This window comes from Aulostomus chinensis, chromosome 20, assembly GCF_037954235.1.
Source record: "Aulostomus chinensis isolate RoL2024-O1b breed Wild chromosome 20, RoL_Achi_v1.0, whole genome shotgun sequence".
Lineage (NCBI taxonomy): Eukaryota > Metazoa > Chordata > Actinopteri > Syngnathiformes > Aulostomidae > Aulostomus > Aulostomus chinensis.
The window spans coordinates 10,566,317-10,583,382 of record NC_141339.1 but is presented as its reverse complement, the minus strand read 5'-3'; the positions used below and the strand labels follow the sequence as shown (position 1 = coordinate 10,583,382).

Here is a 17,066-nt window from a genome sequence, read left to right as displayed (position 1 = left end):
ACATAAAGTAGCAATCAGACAAATGCAAACCTCTCCAGTGAATTTCAATTTTGAAATTATGTATGTACCTAAAAAATATATTGAGTCTACTTCTTAGGATGCCATTTCAACATCTGGTCAAATACAGAAAAGGAAATGTAATCCTTGTTTTTCCAACTGAAAAATTCAAATTATTATAAAAAGCAAAGATCATAGCTATTTTGTGGACTAGTTACCATAAGATCTGTAATTTGATCTGTGCAGCCATTGTAAGTTGCTTGATATAATCTTGAGCAACTTTTAAACCAATATTTATTGTAATATTTAATGCTATTTCTAGTGTTCCTAACATGCTTTGAAGGAGTTTTATCACTTAACATTATACTACGACATTTTTATGTGCTACTTTTATCATATCAATATATATTAGCTGCAGCACAAGGATGTAGTTTGACTCCATTGGTTAAAAGTTCCTGTATGCTGGGTCAATGCATTTATTATCATTTATTTCTTTTTGGCAAGTGCTCTCTCATATGCTGATGTGTTTGACTAGACTCCAGAGTGACATGCCTCAGGAGCATAGCTTTCTTCAAAGGTTAGATCGCTTTAAATAACCTCCTTAAAACCAATTTGCATACTTGCAATTATGTAAAATATTAGGTCTGACTTTACATCTTTATTTGCCATTACTGGTGCTGTTATCGCCTGCCTGTGTTATTGTGTTTGAGTGACACCTAGTGGTCGTACAAAGAAGCGACACTAATGTAAGTTCTATGTGGCGAACGGGTGACGTTCGGAAACCCGACCTCATCACCGCGTTTTTTCGGTGTTCTGCAATGTCGTCATACGTCACGTGATTTTTAACCCCCGCCCCCTCCCATAAACGTAAAGGCTCCATTTTGTTTTATTTGGAGTTTGTCGACTGTAAGTGCGGTAGCACCCCCGGCATAATTCAAAGGTATTTACTATTATTAGTATCACGTTATTTTACTATGGTTAATGTATTTTTTCATTAAATGAACTCCGCATATCAGTTATTGTGCCACTAACCTAAAAAAAACCCCAACCGTTCGCTCCGCGTGGTTGAATGTGGTGTCGTGGTTGAATGTGGTGTCGTGATTGAGCTAGGCCCCGACTGGCTAGCGTGCTTGTTAAATGACTCATTAGTGAGCATTAACTAGGCAATTGAGTACTTTTAATTCCACGATGATTGGGTTAGTTACATTAATGTTTAAATCCTGTCTGTAGGTCATTTTAGACTACTGTCGTCACAATGAGTGGATGTCGTATTTTCATCGGCCGGCTGAGCCCCTCGGCCAGGGAGAAGGATGTGGAGAGATTCTTCAAAGGATATGGACGTATCCGAGATATCGACTTGAAGAGGGGCTTTGGCTTTGTGGTAAGTCGCGTCAGTGTATATATGTATCAAATGAAAGATAACATGAATGTCGTACAACTCTATAACTTTGTAGTTTTTAGCAGAAACCTAGGACATATTAACAACGTGTTGACATATTTAGCTCTTTTCATCGGCAGACATTTTGACTGCCAAACCAGGATAAGCACAGGTGGCATTACCGGCGTTAGTGGTGGCCGTACTGGGTCTGGGTCGGGTAGACCATGGGCTCTGTTATTGTGCCCTCATATGTTTTGTTGGAGGAATAAATACAATGCAGCCATTTACACCCGTGTTCTACACACACACACTCACACACTATATATATATATATATATATATATAAAAATGTCTGCCTGATAAGAGCTTCTCCATCTGTGTTGTTTGCACTCCGCTGGTATAATTCTTGAATTAATTAACAAATTTATTTTATGTATTTACTAAAGTCTTGTGTGTTGTGGGCTTCATTTGTGATACTTATTTTTTCAATATCAAAATAGTAATGTCAGTATTTTTAGTAGATAAACTGGTAGTTTTCATTAGGTCTAGTGATTGATGTTCTCCTCACTCATTTGTAAATGCACAAATCCTCTGAATTGCAGTCTTAAATGTTGGTGTGTATTTGTGTACATCCCCAATTTTCTGCAGGAATTTGACGACCCCAGAGATGCTGAAGATGCTGTTTATGAGCTTGATGGTAAAGAGCTGTGTAATGAAAGGTAGGGAATTTCCTTTGGGATCAAGCTAATATTCCTGTCTTATCTTAATGTTTTGTTTTATATCTCAGGAGTACTTCTTGCTTGTTCCATGGCAGTTCTTTGTACCTGTATCTTATCCTGGAATTTCAGGGTGACCATTGAGCATGCTCGTGTCCGTCTGCGGGGGGGGCGTGGCAGAGGAGGTGGTGGCGGAGGAGGACGTTTCTCTGATCGCTATGGGCGAGGCTCTCAGAACAGTCGGAGGTATATGCTTTCATGCTTCAGTTTTGGTTTGACAACTCACATGTTAAATGGTGGCATATTATTTTAAGGTAGGGGTAGGCGACCATGTGCCGTGGAGAGCCATGTGTATGCAGGTTTTCCTTCCATCCAAACACTTTCACAGGTGATTCCACTGATTAACACACCTTCAGCCACAGAAGAGTGTTAATCAGTGGAATCACCTGTTCGTGTTTGGCTGGAAGGAAAACCTGCATACACACAGCTCTCCACGGCACATGGTCACCTACCCCTGTTTTAAGGGTTGGGTGATGTCTTCCAAATTGGTATATGCTAATTGATGTTAGCTAACCCATAATGGAGTACTAGACTTGCTCAGTACCTCACAGCTGCAGTGACAGAAACCTCCACTCTGACAAGAAAACTCTACAGGAAAGAGACTGACATCCCTGCTTTGAAAAATATCACATGTCTCTGCACCTGTCTCAAACAGCCCTCTGTCACCTACCTGCCCATAATTTTGTTGTGTTCTACTTGACACAAGGTTAGCCCACTTGTCAACTTGAGGAAGTTAAGCTAAAACCATAAGATTTCAAGAATGAAAGACACATACTAAAAGCAACATTCAGAAAAGAACCATAGGTGCTGACACAGCTCAGTGTTGTCAGTTCCCCCGACGTGGATTAATACGACAATAACATTAAACATAGCATTGCAAAGACCAGCAGCAGCCCTCTCCTACAAGCCAAAAGTGGAACAAAACTCCTGCTGTATGGCAAATCTGAGGGGACACAAATCCTCAAATACAAAAAGCATTTGAATCACTGTGGCACAAGGCTCAGGGCCCAATGAATATCAGCCAATTTATGATGCTCTTGATTGATTTGATTTGACATTTTTAAATTGTATTGAAAGCATATGATGTGCATAATTTTCGTACTTATCAAACCATTCAGTGACACACACACACCCCCCCCCCCCCACAGGGAGCATCTGTCTACAGTCATTATGTTCCCACTTTCATTTTTTCAAGTTTTCCTGATTCTCCTCATCTGTTTCTGAACCATGAGATATTGAAAGTCTCTGGGGCAACTTCTTCTGTAGCCAGGGGGCATCTGGGCCTCCGTCTTTGTTTTTAGTTAGTTTATTGGATGCAAGACTGGAGCTAAGACACAACATCCACAACTGGATATTAACTAAAACAGGAAATTGTCATCAGGTGAGAGCACACGGGTTTGTGAGATTGTATTTCAGTCCTCTGCCATTAGCTGCTGTCATATTTAGAGGTTCTCCATCTAAGTGCACTGTCCCATCTGCTCAATTCATTAACGGCTACTTGTGGAAGGTCAATATCTAGATTGTTGTACTAATCACTAATGTGGGAGTTAATGTTTCTCTTTGAAAATAAATGTGAAATTTGGCTGTTTTTAATGACAAACAAACTAAAAATTATCTGACATGACGCATCCTACGCTTTAAAAAAAAAACCATTGTTATGAAATTGGTCCTCTGCAGTAGCTGATGGGATGAGGCTGAAGTGTGTCAGCTCTCATAATGGTACTGTTGTTCTTCTCAGTCGAAACCCTCCTCCAATGCGCACTGAGAACCGTCTGATAGTGGAGAACCTGTCCTCTCGTGTCAGTTGGCAGGTTAGTATTGTTGCATGTTTTTTCTGCACAGAAAGCATCTAAAAGCTGCATCAACACAAATGTTATCACCTCCAACAGTCTGCCTCCAACAATATACATATACAACTGTTGCTAAACAAAACTGTCTTTAATCAGATTGATAGATGTATTCAGCAAATGTGTAAAGAATCAACCTGTTATTTGTTATTAGGCCCAAATTATTATAAATCGTTATTCTAATTGATCTGCACCTGATGCATATAAGATATAATCAAAGAGCAGTAACAACAAAAACACAATTTGTTCTGTTTTCAAATTTTAACCAATTCTTCACCCCTTTATTTGCCAGCCTGACTGTTGTGTCATATGGAAGAGCTCGCTTATGGTGGAGTTAACCCCTTCTGGGTCCTTCTGTCTGGGTTGAGCCTGTGGTGTCAGCCAGTCTGTCCTACACCTAGTTGATGCCTGCTGGTCATGTGAGCGCTCGCTCCACACTAGAGGCGCTGGTGGCCCCGTCACTCGCTCGCCACGTCCTCTGTCGAAGGCAGGGGGGCGCCAGATGTGTGGCTGAGAGCAAGAGAGAGGAAACAGAATGTTGGCAGAGAGAAAGGAGAGGAAAGAGCGAGAGTCGATGGTGATGGTGGTGGCGTATTGATCGATGGTTCGTTAATTTGAGGGGCTTCGATCGATCGATATCCCCCCCTCCCTTCCCCCTTCTGATGTTCCCGCACACCGCGAGCGAGAGAGAGTGTGAATTCCTCCCAGGTGCCCATGGATATAATCTGCTGTTATCCCAAAGGGTTTCGCTCTCAGGTAGTAGTTTCCTCTCTTCCACCCTGTTCACTCTCTTTACTGAGGCGGGGTGCCGAGACAGGGGCGGTCCCGGTGCGGAGCCCTGTGCCCTCTTTGCCGGGGAAAATGGGGCTCTTTGTGCCAAATTCTGCCCAGACGGCGCCACTGCAGTTCAGTTCATGCAGATGGTGTTGATCTCTCTGTAGTTGTAATGAGATGTGGGCCCAAGAATCTCAAAGCTGTTGTAAATACCCAGCCCAGACTGTCTGCTAGCTACACCTGCAATTGGGTAACATCCTAAACTGGCATGCACTTAGCCATTTTGATTGATAAATATTTGACCCCAAAGCATTCTTTGATAGAGGGTTGGCTGGTTGATGGTTTTGAGGTTCTTGGACTCGTCCTGTAGCCTGTGTAGTCCTTTCAGAGAATCTAACCATCTCTCCTTTTGGGTAAATCAGTCCTGTTTCATGTCTCAGCCTGTGCTTGTGCCCTGAGCCTCTCCATACGTTAACCAATGTCTGCATGCGTAGGACCTGAAAGATTTCATGAGACAAGCTGGAGAGGTGACATTTGCAGATGCACATCGACCCAAGCTCAACGAAGGGTGAGACAGTGTGCTTAGTCTGATCCTCCCAATACTGTGTGAAAGTTACATGAATTGGAAAGCTTGACAAAGATGACAAATCCCATCTCCTGTTGTCTCAACAGGGTGGTTGAGTTTGCCTCTTACAGCGATCTGAAAAATGCCCTTGAGAAACTGTCTGGAAAGGAAATCAATGGCAGGAAAATCAAGCTCATTGAGGCAGCCAAGAAGAGGTGAGATGACTGAAAGTACCGATACACGTCAGAGAAGTCCTGCCCACGACAACACACTCTCACACTCTTGTCTCTATTTAAAATAAGCTATCATGTTGATCACATCAATGCCCTCTTGCCTGTAAAAGAGTGAGTTTCCTGGGTCTGATTACTTTTGATATGACGTTTCAAAGTAAAATTATATCTTAACTTTTCAGATTACATCAGTAATAGAAGTAGTAGTAGAAAATGGAATACAATTGTACTTTTGTCTTTCAGCTGCTTTTTCTTCAGAATAAGGCAAAAGAATAAGGAATGTGCAGATGCATCATGCAGCATTGGTACAGATGCAGTTATTTTACCGTAACTACAAACCCCGTCACGGTTACTTTTTTGTATTTGCAATAGAGAGGCGTCAAATTTCAGGGCAAGTTTTAACCAAGATTTTTACAAAGGAAATTGTCGGGGTCGTTTTTAGATCGACAGACTGCCTCGTTTAACTGGGATGATGAGGGCTATAGCATCACTTCAGTTGACAGCTTTTAACCCTCCGAAGGCCACAGTGTGTTTGTCACATTTTGGAGTGCAATTTTCACTGCAATATGAAGTCCTTCATAGTCATGACCTCAGGAGAAAAATGTGTCATGAAGTGCCATGTCATAGTTAAAATTGTACCAAACAGTAAAACAATTAATTTATGTGCTAACGTTTGAAAGTTGTAATTTTAACAAATATTTACACCATTTATACATTCATGTGGTTTTTTTCTTTTTTGGGGGGGGGTGCATATGGCTATCACTGGAGTCTTCTCATCTGCACATTTCTTGTCCTTCATTCCATGATCCCACATGTTGTTATCATGGTGAAATATTTGTATAAAAACATGGAAGACCTGACTGATCATTTATTGTTTGTCACACTAAACTCATACTTGCCTGAAATTCTGTTGTTGATTGATCTATTCCTGTGGCTCTAAATTGAGAGAGAAATGATGGAGGAGGCTGGAGAGCACAGCCCAGGGACAGAAATGTTGGAATGTGATTGAAAAATCACAACACACCTTTAGACAATATACAGGATTTGAGTGAAACACTTCCACTGCAGTGTTTGAGCCTGATGTTCATTCTTTTTGCTGCTCCAGGTCTAGAAGCCGTTCCCGGTCGGAGAGTTCATCCCGTTCGCGCTCCCGTTCCCATGGTCGCTCTCCATCCCGCTCCCCGAGACGCTCCCGGAGTCCAGCCAAGGCCCACGACCGTTCCCGCAGCGGCTCCCCTGCTGGTGGTACGTCCTCCCCAAACTCCAAATCCAAGGAGCCGGCCAAACGCTCCTCCAAGACTAGCAAGTCTGCCAGCCCCTCCTCCCCTCCACACCCTCAAAGAGCTTCCGTCTCTCGCTCGCGTTCTCGCTCACGCTCTCGTTCACGTTCCCGCTCTCGATCTCCTTCCACTGATAGCCAGCGCTAAACACTGCGTCGAATCATAACGGTAATCCACATTAGAAACAACTTGTTTCACCAGTAGAGTCGATCGGCTTGGATGAGTTTGGTGCTTCAAAAAAGCCAGAGAGACACAATTTTATCCTGTCTGTATTTTTGTCATTTTGGGGGGGGGGGGGGGGGTGTTTAGCTCTCTAAACCGCACAAAAGACAGGAATGATGTAGTCAGATGTTAAAATATCAGTATTGGGCATTTAAATTTCCACATTTTAAATAGTAAAAATATAAATGTCATAGTCCTCATTACCAGTCAAGTTTCCACCCCTGGAACTGATTTGTCAACTGTCAGGTTTGCGTGTGTTTACGCGCGGTGGACCCTCGCCTCGCCGTCTCCTCATTACAACCATCACGATGTCAGAGAACGCATTCCCTCTGTAAGCCCTTACAGTCGGAATCTCTAAACTCCGATGAGTGAATCTGTATTTTTCAGCTTAACATTAAATAAACAGCTTGGCGCCGTTCTTTAGTTTTTGCCTGTCAGCGGAAACATTTTTAAGGTTTTTTTTCAGGATTTTTTTCTTATTCCTCTCGCTTTCCAACTCCTTTCCCCTCCTTTGCTTTTCATTGACCTTCTCGACGCACCACAGGTGGCAGGTAATTACTCTAAAACTGTTAGTCCATCACAACTTGATTAAGGATGTTTTCTTAGAACTGGTATTGGCAGCTTTCTTATCCAAACCAGATGTGTTCAACAATGCACATTGTTCCCCTCATAAATATCTGTACAGTTAAAAAAAGAAAGTGGTTGTCACGGTTCCTGAATCAACTTGCTGGAAGGTGAAACACTCTCAAAAGGTCAAACTCTTCAATTTTAACACTTTACAATGCTGTTTATTGGATGCAGTTTGTTTTAGTTTCTTATGAAAGTTTTACTTTTTTTGATTTTTTTTTTTTTTTTTTTTTTTTTTTTAATTCAGGGTTTGTGTATAAATGTATTTCCAAGAATACTTGTTGGTACTGTGACTGATGTTACTGTGGACATGTAGATGAGTTTGGAAAATATACAACATTTTGTACATAAGGGTTTTATTTTCAGTGAAAAAAAAATGGACATTTGTATGGTGTAGGAAGACTGTGGACTTGCACAATAAAATGATTTTAACAAAATATACCTTAGTTTTTATTGTGTATATGAAATGTGACATTTATATAACATAACAATTAAGAAAATGAATTTATTGCACAATAAGGCTGTGTTGTAGTAGTGCAGGAGACTTTTTTCGTAGAGGTTAATTTATCGTGCCATCCCTTCAGTCGATGCTGGCTGGTACGCATCTGTAGGTCAGACAGATATCGGGTCAGTTTAAGGTTCTAAACATTAAAAGCTTCAATACTAAATGTAAAAGTTAACTGGTAGTGGTGGGTGAACAGAGGGGTGTGAGGTGCTCCAAAAGCTTCCCAGCATGCGTCAAACATGCTCCTGTAATGGAGTGTTCTTAAACACAAAAATGTAAAATAGTTTTGTGCTGTTTTAGCCCTCAGTTAAGTCTTCCAGACAGGAAGTAAACCTGGTAGGCATACATACTCCTTGCTCCTGACATCTGTTTGATGTCTCTTGTAGTCACCCAGACGCGTGAGGTCTTAAGTGTTACAAGAGGCACATTAACGGTGTTGGAAGCAAGGAGTAACGTACCCTTCAGGTTAGTTTCCTGTCTGGAAGACTATATTGAGGGCTAAAAAGTTCAATGACTGCATCAGAGCATTTCATTAATAGCACTAATGGTTGTAATTGGGTGGTGTTTCTTGTATATTGCCCTCTGCTGAGTGGTGGTAATTCATTATATCTACTTTTGCTGCTTCTGCTAATTGGCTCTTCATAAAGGAGCTATGCTGTGTATGTTTGCTAACTAGCTTAGCAGCTCCTTTTCACAGCATATATCCAGAAGGTTAGGTTGTTCTTTGCTATCACAAGAAAAAAGGAAAGTGTCTTAGCGTGAGCAGAGAAGCTAACCTCTTTATGTAACCCTCTCTGGTTAGGACTAGCTTTGGATAGGGACCAAACAAAAGCAGGGTGCCTCAGCTGCTGCACCTTTGAGTCAATGTGCCTCACTATCCCCCGTTTGAGGAACAAACTGGTATTACAAGATGGCATTGGCAGGTTAATGAACTTACACATGGCACCTTTAACTTAACACTGCAACAATCATCATGGTAGTCAACCACTGTCTCTAATGAAAAGTAAATGTAAGTGACCTTGAGGACCTTCACTGAGTGATAATCCATGACCTTGGAGCAAGGCTGGTGTCAGGTTTACCTTTCTCTCCCCTGGTGAACCTTTGGTGACACCTGAACAGTAGGATGAGCATCAGCGCCTCCATCAGCTGGAAGCCCACATAGACCATCGGGAACAGGAACAGTGGGCCGATTACCGCTGGGGGAAAGGCCAACTTCAGAATGGTAGAGCACAGCTGGATGTTCTGACAGCCTGTTTCCATAGCAACAGTCCTCCGCTCTCTGAGGAGGGTAGAAAGGGGAAGGGGGATGGACTTATTCATAAGTAATGGATACATAAAAGAAAGCTCTTTATTCTCTGACACGCAACCCACTACAACATCCACCAGCAGCTTGAATTTAGCCAAATATTCATTCTGACTTACGATTGGCTGAGCCTGAAGAGCGAGGAGATGATGTATCCGAAAGTGTAGCCTGTGAAGGGCATGAGGGCACCGATGGCCATGAGTGGAGGAGACATGGCAGTGAGGATGGAGGGTCCGATTGCTATGGTGGCAACGATGCTGATCCCCAACACTGAGATCATCATTATAGTGAGACCTACCTGAGAGACGATGGAAAAGATGTGACCATCTGGAGTCCAGTTACCGTTCTAACACGGCCACCTTGCCGTGGTGCCACAGTTTAATGGAAACTCACAGTCTTCGCAATGACCCCGTCACCAAGTCCTAAGGTGTTTCTGACCATATTTTAGATGATCCTGTCCACCCAACTGGAGAAAAAAAGTCATTTCCTACCCCACCAGGTGGTGCTAAACTAATCTCATAGTTTTGTGTAATTCTGGTGACAGACAGCAGCCAACAGCGTTTCCTCCTTGGTGGTGATAACATGAGTTCTCCAGTTTACAGCTGTTGACAATTAGTTATTTAAAAGTGATACTTTGATTGTTTTTGGAAGAGTTCTATGTAGTGACTTAAAAGGACTATTAAGTAGCTAATTTAATGATTTATTTGCGGCTGTGTGAATATAAAAAAAGTTAAAAATCAAAAGTACACAAGCCCAAGTTCCATCGTGCCGTCTCTGCACTGACCTTGGTGATAGTCCTGGCGTACTGGGGTCTGTAGTAGTTGATGAGGATGCCCGCGCCGCATGGTATCAGAATCATGAGCAGCGATATGGTGATGTCGATGTAGGGCACGGCGTTCTGCAGGTTAGCAAAGGCCTGACAGTAGAGGAAGAGGAGCAGGGGCATCATGCCAAGAGCCAATAACGTGGAGCAGGACGTCATGACGATGCTGGAGGAGGACAGGAGAGGACAGATTCATGGTACTTCAGTGACGTCCTGCATGCCTGCAACAATTCTAGTGACCTTTGACATCAAAATGCATCGGTTGCAATATGGAGTTTTACAGAATGACTGAACCTGCGTGGTTGTTCAGTATGTTGTTAGATTCATGCAGTACTTTGCAGGACTCAAGAGGTGTCAAACAGGTTCGCTACAGGTTGAACCCTGAGAGGCTTGATGGTATCTGTCAGCTTTATGACCTGTTGTATAGCAGCAGCTATTGAACAGTGACCTTTGCACTCTAATAACAAAGCCATCTTGAATGCACTTGTAAATTCACTGCATACATTTTTTTCTTACTCCACATGACGTGAACAAACGATAATCCTCCAGTGTCAAAACAACATACCTTAATTACCTGCAGACAGTTCTGCTCAAAACAAAACGTCGATATTCTCCAGGAATGATCTTTTTGCGAACCAAAATTTGGGCAACAACATAAACGTCTTGATTGTATAAATCAGGGTCCTCAAAAGTTCGGTCAGGGAACCTTAAGGGTGTTTCGTGGGTCCTCAGCAAGGGTAAGAACATTCTCACCATGCTTGTGAAAGGTTTCATAGTAGTTCTTACAGTAGCAATGATCCTGCCTGTATGTACGTGTATAAGTTTATAACTGGAAACACAGTTCAGTTGTCACTGTTGTCAGTCAACCAAGTAAAGTTTGAACTACATGCCTTGCTGGCATGTGATTGGCTGATGAGATATTTGTAGGGGCGCCATGGCTCAGAGGTAGAGTGGCCGTCCAGCAACCAAAGGGTCGCTGGTTCGATCCTCACCACCTCTGGTGACCATGTCAAAGTGTCCTTGAGCAAGATACTGAACCTCTAATCACTCCTGATGGACTGGCGACCCGTCCAGGGTGAACCCCCCCCCCCCCCCCATGTCAGCTGGGATAGGCTCCACCCCCATGCCCCTTAATGGATGAGCGGTATAGGAAAATGTTGTAAAATGTAAATTAATGTTAATAAATATATATAATACACACATATACAGTATATATTATATATACATATATGTACGTATATGCACACATATATTATATATACATATATATGTACATATACACATATACATACATACACACATATAATATATACATACATATATACACATATATACATACACATATCGATAGATAGATAGATAGATAGATAGATAGATAGATAGATAGATAGATAGATAGATAGATAGATAGATATCAACACCAACGTTTGCCTGGCCATGGCAAGGGGACATCCAGTAGGGTCCTTAGGTAAGAACCCTACTGCTACACTGACGTACCTTAGAGCATTTCTCATACAAATAATAGAATCATATCCAATCTGACATCTCCCGGGTCAACAAGATGTGCATCAGTTGCTAAGGCAACAGGGTAATCTAATGAGAATTGGCGTATAGGGACAAAATACATCTGGGCAAGAGTGGAAAATATGAAATTGTTGCAATGTTACCATCCTTATTGAACAACATTATTATTAACTATTGAGATATGTTGTTGCTATTCGGGCCTGGGGCCGTCCTATCAGAGGATACATCACAGCCAGATTAGACTCAGACATCAGGAACAACCTGAGGAACGCGCTGTCTTGACGAACACACCTGGTTCTAGATAACACCTGAACGTATCGGGGTGAATGTCCCGGCGGTTGACAGTAAAGGGGTTTGGTGTTGCCTTGTCATGATAACGTAGATTTATGATCAGTGGCTTGATGTCCGGTAGGTCAGTCAACCCTAATAATGACAGGAAACCTGATGCTGATTATTTCATCACAGCGTCCTTCCACTGGCTCAGCGTCTTCAGCTGCAGCTGCATGTAAACACACTGAGGTCATTGACCTTAATCCATAAAATCAAATCCATTAAAGAGAATACCCCCCCGCAGTTTGTTATCATGCTGATAGTTTGTTATCATGCTGATAGGTTCCATTTTGGTCTTTGGAGGCTCCAGTATATACAGTGAATCATCCATAGGGCTCATTTTCATGTGTAATACAGCTGCATTTGCCTCGTTTGCATCGTGGAGACACATTTGAACTCTTTGCAAAAATATGATTACACAAATACACACACACACACACACTCTCTTCCATTTCCATCTTAATGCAGCTTATTTGCTTGTCCTGTAAAGATGAAGTACTGTGTGTGTGTGTGTGTGTGTGTGTATGTGTGTGTGTGTGTGTGTGTGTGTGTGTGTGTGTGTGTGTGTGTGTGTGTGTGTGTGTGTGTGTGTGTGTGTGTGTGTCTGTACCTGAGGTTCATGTCTCCCTGCAGAGCCAGGGCTAGGATGTTGGACAGACTCCCTCCTGGACAGCATCCACAGATCAGAACCACCACAGCCGTCATCTCGGCCAGCTGGAACGCCTGCAACACAGAGTATCACAAGCTTCTAACCAAATATCTACCACTGCAATGACAGCAGTCACTGGTTTATAGTATATAAATTATATATATGTTTTGTGTGAATTAGAAATCAGAACACGCCCATTTGGGAAATACAGTTATTGGCAGACAAGGACCCATTAGGAAAAGAGTATTTCATGGCTTTTGATGGAAGTATGCTAACCTCCCCACCTACTACCATTCATTAGGCTTAGCTAATTAGCAACAGCTGGTCTCCGTGGGTCTCAGCAGGCGTTTCTCAAAGTGATCAAGAAAACCAACCTTAGCTAAGCAAAAGGCTGTCAGAGGCATGATGCCATACTGGGCCAGCACCGCTATCACCACCCCCTTCGGTTTCACAATGTGACCCTGTAAAAAAGAAAGGAGATGCACAGAAACCTCACATGCGAACTCTGAAAAAAAAAAAACAAGTATCAATTGCGCTGACAAAATTCCGTAGGTGACCTTGATCTTGGACACCTCCATGGTGCATCCCAGCGAGACCATGGTGATGAACAAGATGATCACCAGAAGCACGTTGATGGTTTTGTCCAACACGGGTGATATAAATGACTTCAAGACAGCGGAGCTGGCGTTAGCCTCCGTGGCGTTGAACATGAAGCTGTCATTGTGCCACAGATTGGAAAACAGACCCTCTGTATCCTCCACGCCGACTTTCATGCTGTAATTCTCAGATACTACGACACAGAGAGAAGCAAGGAAGCAGAGGACGCGCTGAGAAACAGCATTCATGCAGAGCAACTTCAGCTTCAGTTATCAGAGCAAAACCAAGCCCCAAACTTTAGAGGGTGTTGTTGGTACTTTGTTTCACTGACTGATGCTGGGGTCACATTTTCATTCCTGAAAAGTTGCGTCCCGCTCTTGATGGACTTTTGCACATGTCCAGATAAACCAGGTAAAGAAATTAAACAACTTTGGATACTGATTGCCACAAGTATTCTTGAAATTAACCACCAATACATGGACATACATCTTAAATAATATGTGAGAGAGCAGAGGTTATCAAACTTTAAGCCTCCCCCCTCCCCCCAATGAGCAATAAAATTGAGCAATGTTGAAAGTGCAGTTTCTTCATCGCAGTCAGGTTATTTGGTTCAATGCCTGAAATAAGGTGGTTCACATCAGGGCGGCGCAGTGGTGCAGTGGTCAGCACTGTTGCCTCGCATCAAGAAGGTTCCTGGTTCAAGTCCCGGCTCCATCACAGGATCTTTCTGTGCAAGTCTCCATGTTCTCCCTGTGCCTGTGTGGGTTCTCTCTGGTACTCCAGCTTCCTCCCACCGTCCAAAGACATCAAGAGGGGACGAGGCTGATTGATACTCTAAATTGACCGTAGGTGTGACTGTGAGTGTGAATGGTTGTCTGTCTCTATGTGATGGCCCTGTGATGGACTGGTGACCTGTCCAGGGTGAACCCTGCCTCTCACCTGAAGGCTGCTGGGATAGGCTCCAGCCCCCCCCCCCCCCCCCCCCCAACAACCCTTAACAGGATAAGCGGAAGAAAATAGATGGTTCGTGTAATGTACATATTCTCAAGGTTTTTTTTCTATTAAATAAAATAAAATACATCAGTAAATAACACAGTTGTGAATTTCTTAAAAACTGTGGGAGCTAACAAGCAGCTAAACAACACCAACTGCAAACAGACGAAGCACAGAGCGAACAAGGGTGAGACTGAGGTCGTGCACAAGCGTCTTTCCTGCATGGCATCATGTTTGATTCGTTTTTATAAAAATTGCATTCATGCCTCAAAAATGCTAAAGATGGGGTGAAGATTATCTCACTGAACAAAACGTGCAAGTCTCATGAAACGTTTGAGTGTATTATTGTCAAAAATCCCCCCCCAAAAAAAAATCAGTTTAGCTTCTGGTGGAAGGAACCCATGGAGATGCTAACTTCCAGGAGGGGCTACAAAAACACATCAGCCATGCAGTATTCCACTCTAATTGGCTCATTCGAACACAGCCAAACTTAAAATGGTTTAAAACCCTGCCCTTTCTTTAAAGAAAAAGAAAATTCTGGCTGTTTTTTTAAGTACTCAAGAGTGTGAAGGCAAAACCTGTCAATCATAGTTTTCTCTCTTAACCAAGGTTTGTTTTCTTTGACACGTTCAATGTTTCCGCGGGTGTCAGAAAGGTTGCTGCGGTGTTGATAAGCAGCACTTTAAGACCCCAGCGACTACAATCTTTTCTAGTGCATAGGTCACGTTATGTGACACAGAAAAACTTACTAACCTAATTATCAATGTAACTTCTACTTACATTCACATAAACAATGTTGTTGATGTTTTTTAGATAGCGAAAAATAGAAAAATAGAAAATTTGATGCTTATGTCTTGCACGTATCGTGAGAGATTTTTTAATACATCACTTCTATCTGAAAATACTTTTTCTTTTTGTATTTTTTTCTTTGTATATGTGGGTTTTCCATCCTCACAAGGCAAACCATTAAAACTCTTAGCAATAAAAGACGATGGGGGGAAAAAAATCAATCGATTAATTTTATCAGAAGGTGTCAGGAAATCTGGAGAAACTTGTTTTGAGAGTGGCTCCGATTGCATGTAAAGATAAAAGTCACACATTATTGACATTCCCAGTCAGATTTCGATTCAAATTTAAATCGCAAGTGGGATTTATGACTATATTTGAGAATAAAAAAATGCTCATCTAGAGTTGTTAAGGTGACAGGTGTAAGAATCTGTTTCTGAGCAAAGTCACATGAATCTGGTTAATTCGCGGCACACGCTTTGTTTTTATCACCCCCCCCGCTCTCTCGTGAGCTACCATGCCAAGTTCCCCTCTACTGTTCACAACCACATCCTCCCTTCAGGTGTGCTCACGCTGAGCGCAGACAGATTACTTTCACAGGATTTTACAAATCCACTTTGCACTTGTTTAAAAAAAAAAAGAGACAAAAACACAATCTTAAACAAAAACACACACACACACGGGTCCAACGAAGACGTCTGGGTTTTTCTGAAAGTGAAAATTAGACACCTATGCCTGGAGGTCAGTTGGTACAAAACAGATGGAAAAATCATAGAAGGAATTTCTAGAAACATCCATTTGTCCTGCTGCGAGTTCAAACTGACGTACACCCCTCAGTGATTACCTGCTGAAGCTTCCTTGTGTCTTCTCTGCTCTCTGGGACAAATATCTAGCACTCCTGTGTTGTCACTCACTCTTCTGTCAGTCTTTGATGACAAGCGAAGGTGCGCGGTTGTGCAGAAGTGCCATCTAGTGCACAGTTGAGAGGATTCATAATGTTCCTGAGGCTCCAAAAAGAGAGAGAGAGAGAGAGAGAGAGAGAGAGAGAGAGAGAGAGAGAGAGAGAGAGCGAGCTGGGATGCATTTTAAATTCTAGGTAGGCCTGAACTGTGGAAGAACTGACATCTGGGAAAAGAGTCTGCAGTGACAAAGTCTCCGAGGAAAAAAAATCCTGCTGCTGTGTTGTTCGCGAGTAACCACGCCGAGTCTCAAATGAAGAGAAGAATATCTCCATAAAACATCTCCTCACTATTTATCTTCTCTGCAACAGATAAGATCAGCCACAGAGAGATTTGGCTTGTTTGTGTGTAAATAGAGTTTGTTTTGTCGGGCTTACAGAGATTTATTTATTTTATTTCATTTTATTATATCTTTAACGGACCCAGAACTTTTTTGTTTTTTGGTTTTTTTTGGCTGCAAGATGTAACTCATCCTCTGAATTTAGTTATTTCATATCTTTAAAAAGTTATAACTTGTGGCAACACATTGATTAAACTGAGCGAACAAATTATGTCTCGTGGTCTTTCTAGCCTCTCCAGGACTCTGCAGGGGGTAAGAAACATTGAACCCTACTTAATTGAAAACTCGTTATTGGCATTTCCTCTTTACAATATAAAACACTCCGATTACAGACAACTGAGCTATTATTGGCGCAGTGCAATAAATGAGGCTAGAATGCAATTATTCCTAGTAGTAATAATAATGTTGAAGTTAATTTTCATTAGAAGGCATCGTTGCGATGTTGGCAACGACGTCCTGGCTGGCAGCAGATTTGTCTCTGCCAACACCGCACGGTCACATCACCGATGCCAAGGTGGTTGATGGCTGTCATGCGTCGGCCAACTCGGATCTCGCCGGCCA

General features: G+C 42.3%; 2 protein-coding genes across 2 annotated transcripts; one reads left to right on the top strand and one right to left on the bottom strand.

Moving 5' to 3' along the window:
* The first annotated feature begins 852 nt into the window (after nucleotides 1-852).
* On the top strand, nucleotides 853-8,130 carry srsf5b (serine and arginine rich splicing factor 5b). The gene is made up of 8 exons (XM_086189767.1): nucleotides 853-937; nucleotides 1,228-1,378; nucleotides 2,024-2,094; nucleotides 2,224-2,337; nucleotides 3,890-3,962; nucleotides 5,267-5,340; nucleotides 5,445-5,552; nucleotides 6,673-8,130. The coding sequence occupies exons 2-8, from the start codon at nucleotides 1,253-1,255 to the stop codon at nucleotides 6,992-6,994; spliced, it is 888 nt and encodes a 295-aa protein (XP_086045893.1). The 5' UTR covers nucleotides 853-937; nucleotides 1,228-1,252; the 3' UTR covers nucleotides 6,995-8,130.
* On the bottom strand, nucleotides 8,081-16,187 carry slc10a1 (solute carrier family 10 member 1). Its single transcript, XM_086189766.1, has 8 exons — nucleotides 16,051-16,187; nucleotides 13,388-13,620; nucleotides 13,205-13,291; nucleotides 12,792-12,904; nucleotides 10,289-10,493; nucleotides 9,624-9,802; nucleotides 9,281-9,480; nucleotides 8,081-8,301 (listed from the first exon to the last, which is right to left on the bottom strand). Exons 2-8 carry the CDS (start codon nucleotides 13,601-13,603, stop codon nucleotides 8,261-8,263), a joined length of 1,041 nt encoding a protein of 346 aa, XP_086045892.1. The 5' UTR covers nucleotides 13,604-13,620; nucleotides 16,051-16,187; the 3' UTR covers nucleotides 8,081-8,260.
* Between the last annotated feature and the right edge of the window lie 879 nt (nucleotides 16,188-17,066).

What these genes read in the sequence shown, in the direction of transcription:
- srsf5b (XM_086189767.1), top strand. Translation starts at nt 1,253, where the DNA reads ATGAGTGGATGTCGTATTTTCATCGGCCGGCTGAGCCCCTCGGCCAGG. An exon ending in GGCTCTCAGAACAGTCGGAG is followed by an intron (nt 2,338 to 3,889) that starts GTATATGCTTTC and finishes TGTTCTTCTCAG; the next exon opens with TCGAAACCCTCCTCCAATGC. An exon ending in CCTCTCGTGTCAGTTGGCAG is followed by an intron (nt 3,963 to 5,266) that starts GTTAGTATTGTT and finishes CTGCATGCGTAG; the next exon opens with GACCTGAAAGATTTCATGAG.
- slc10a1 (XM_086189766.1), bottom strand. Translation starts at nt 13,603, where the DNA reads ATGAAAGTCGGCGTGGAGGATACAGAGGGTCTGTTTTCCAATCTGTGG. An exon ending in TGGAGGTGTCCAAGATCAAG is followed by an intron (nt 13,292 to 13,387) that starts GTCACCTACGGA and finishes TCTTTTTTACAG; the next exon opens with GGTCACATTGTGAAACCGAA. An exon ending in ACGCCAGGACTATCACCAAG is followed by an intron (nt 9,803 to 10,288) that starts GTCAGTGCAGAG and finishes ATCGTCTCTCAG; the next exon opens with GTAGGTCTCACTATAATGAT.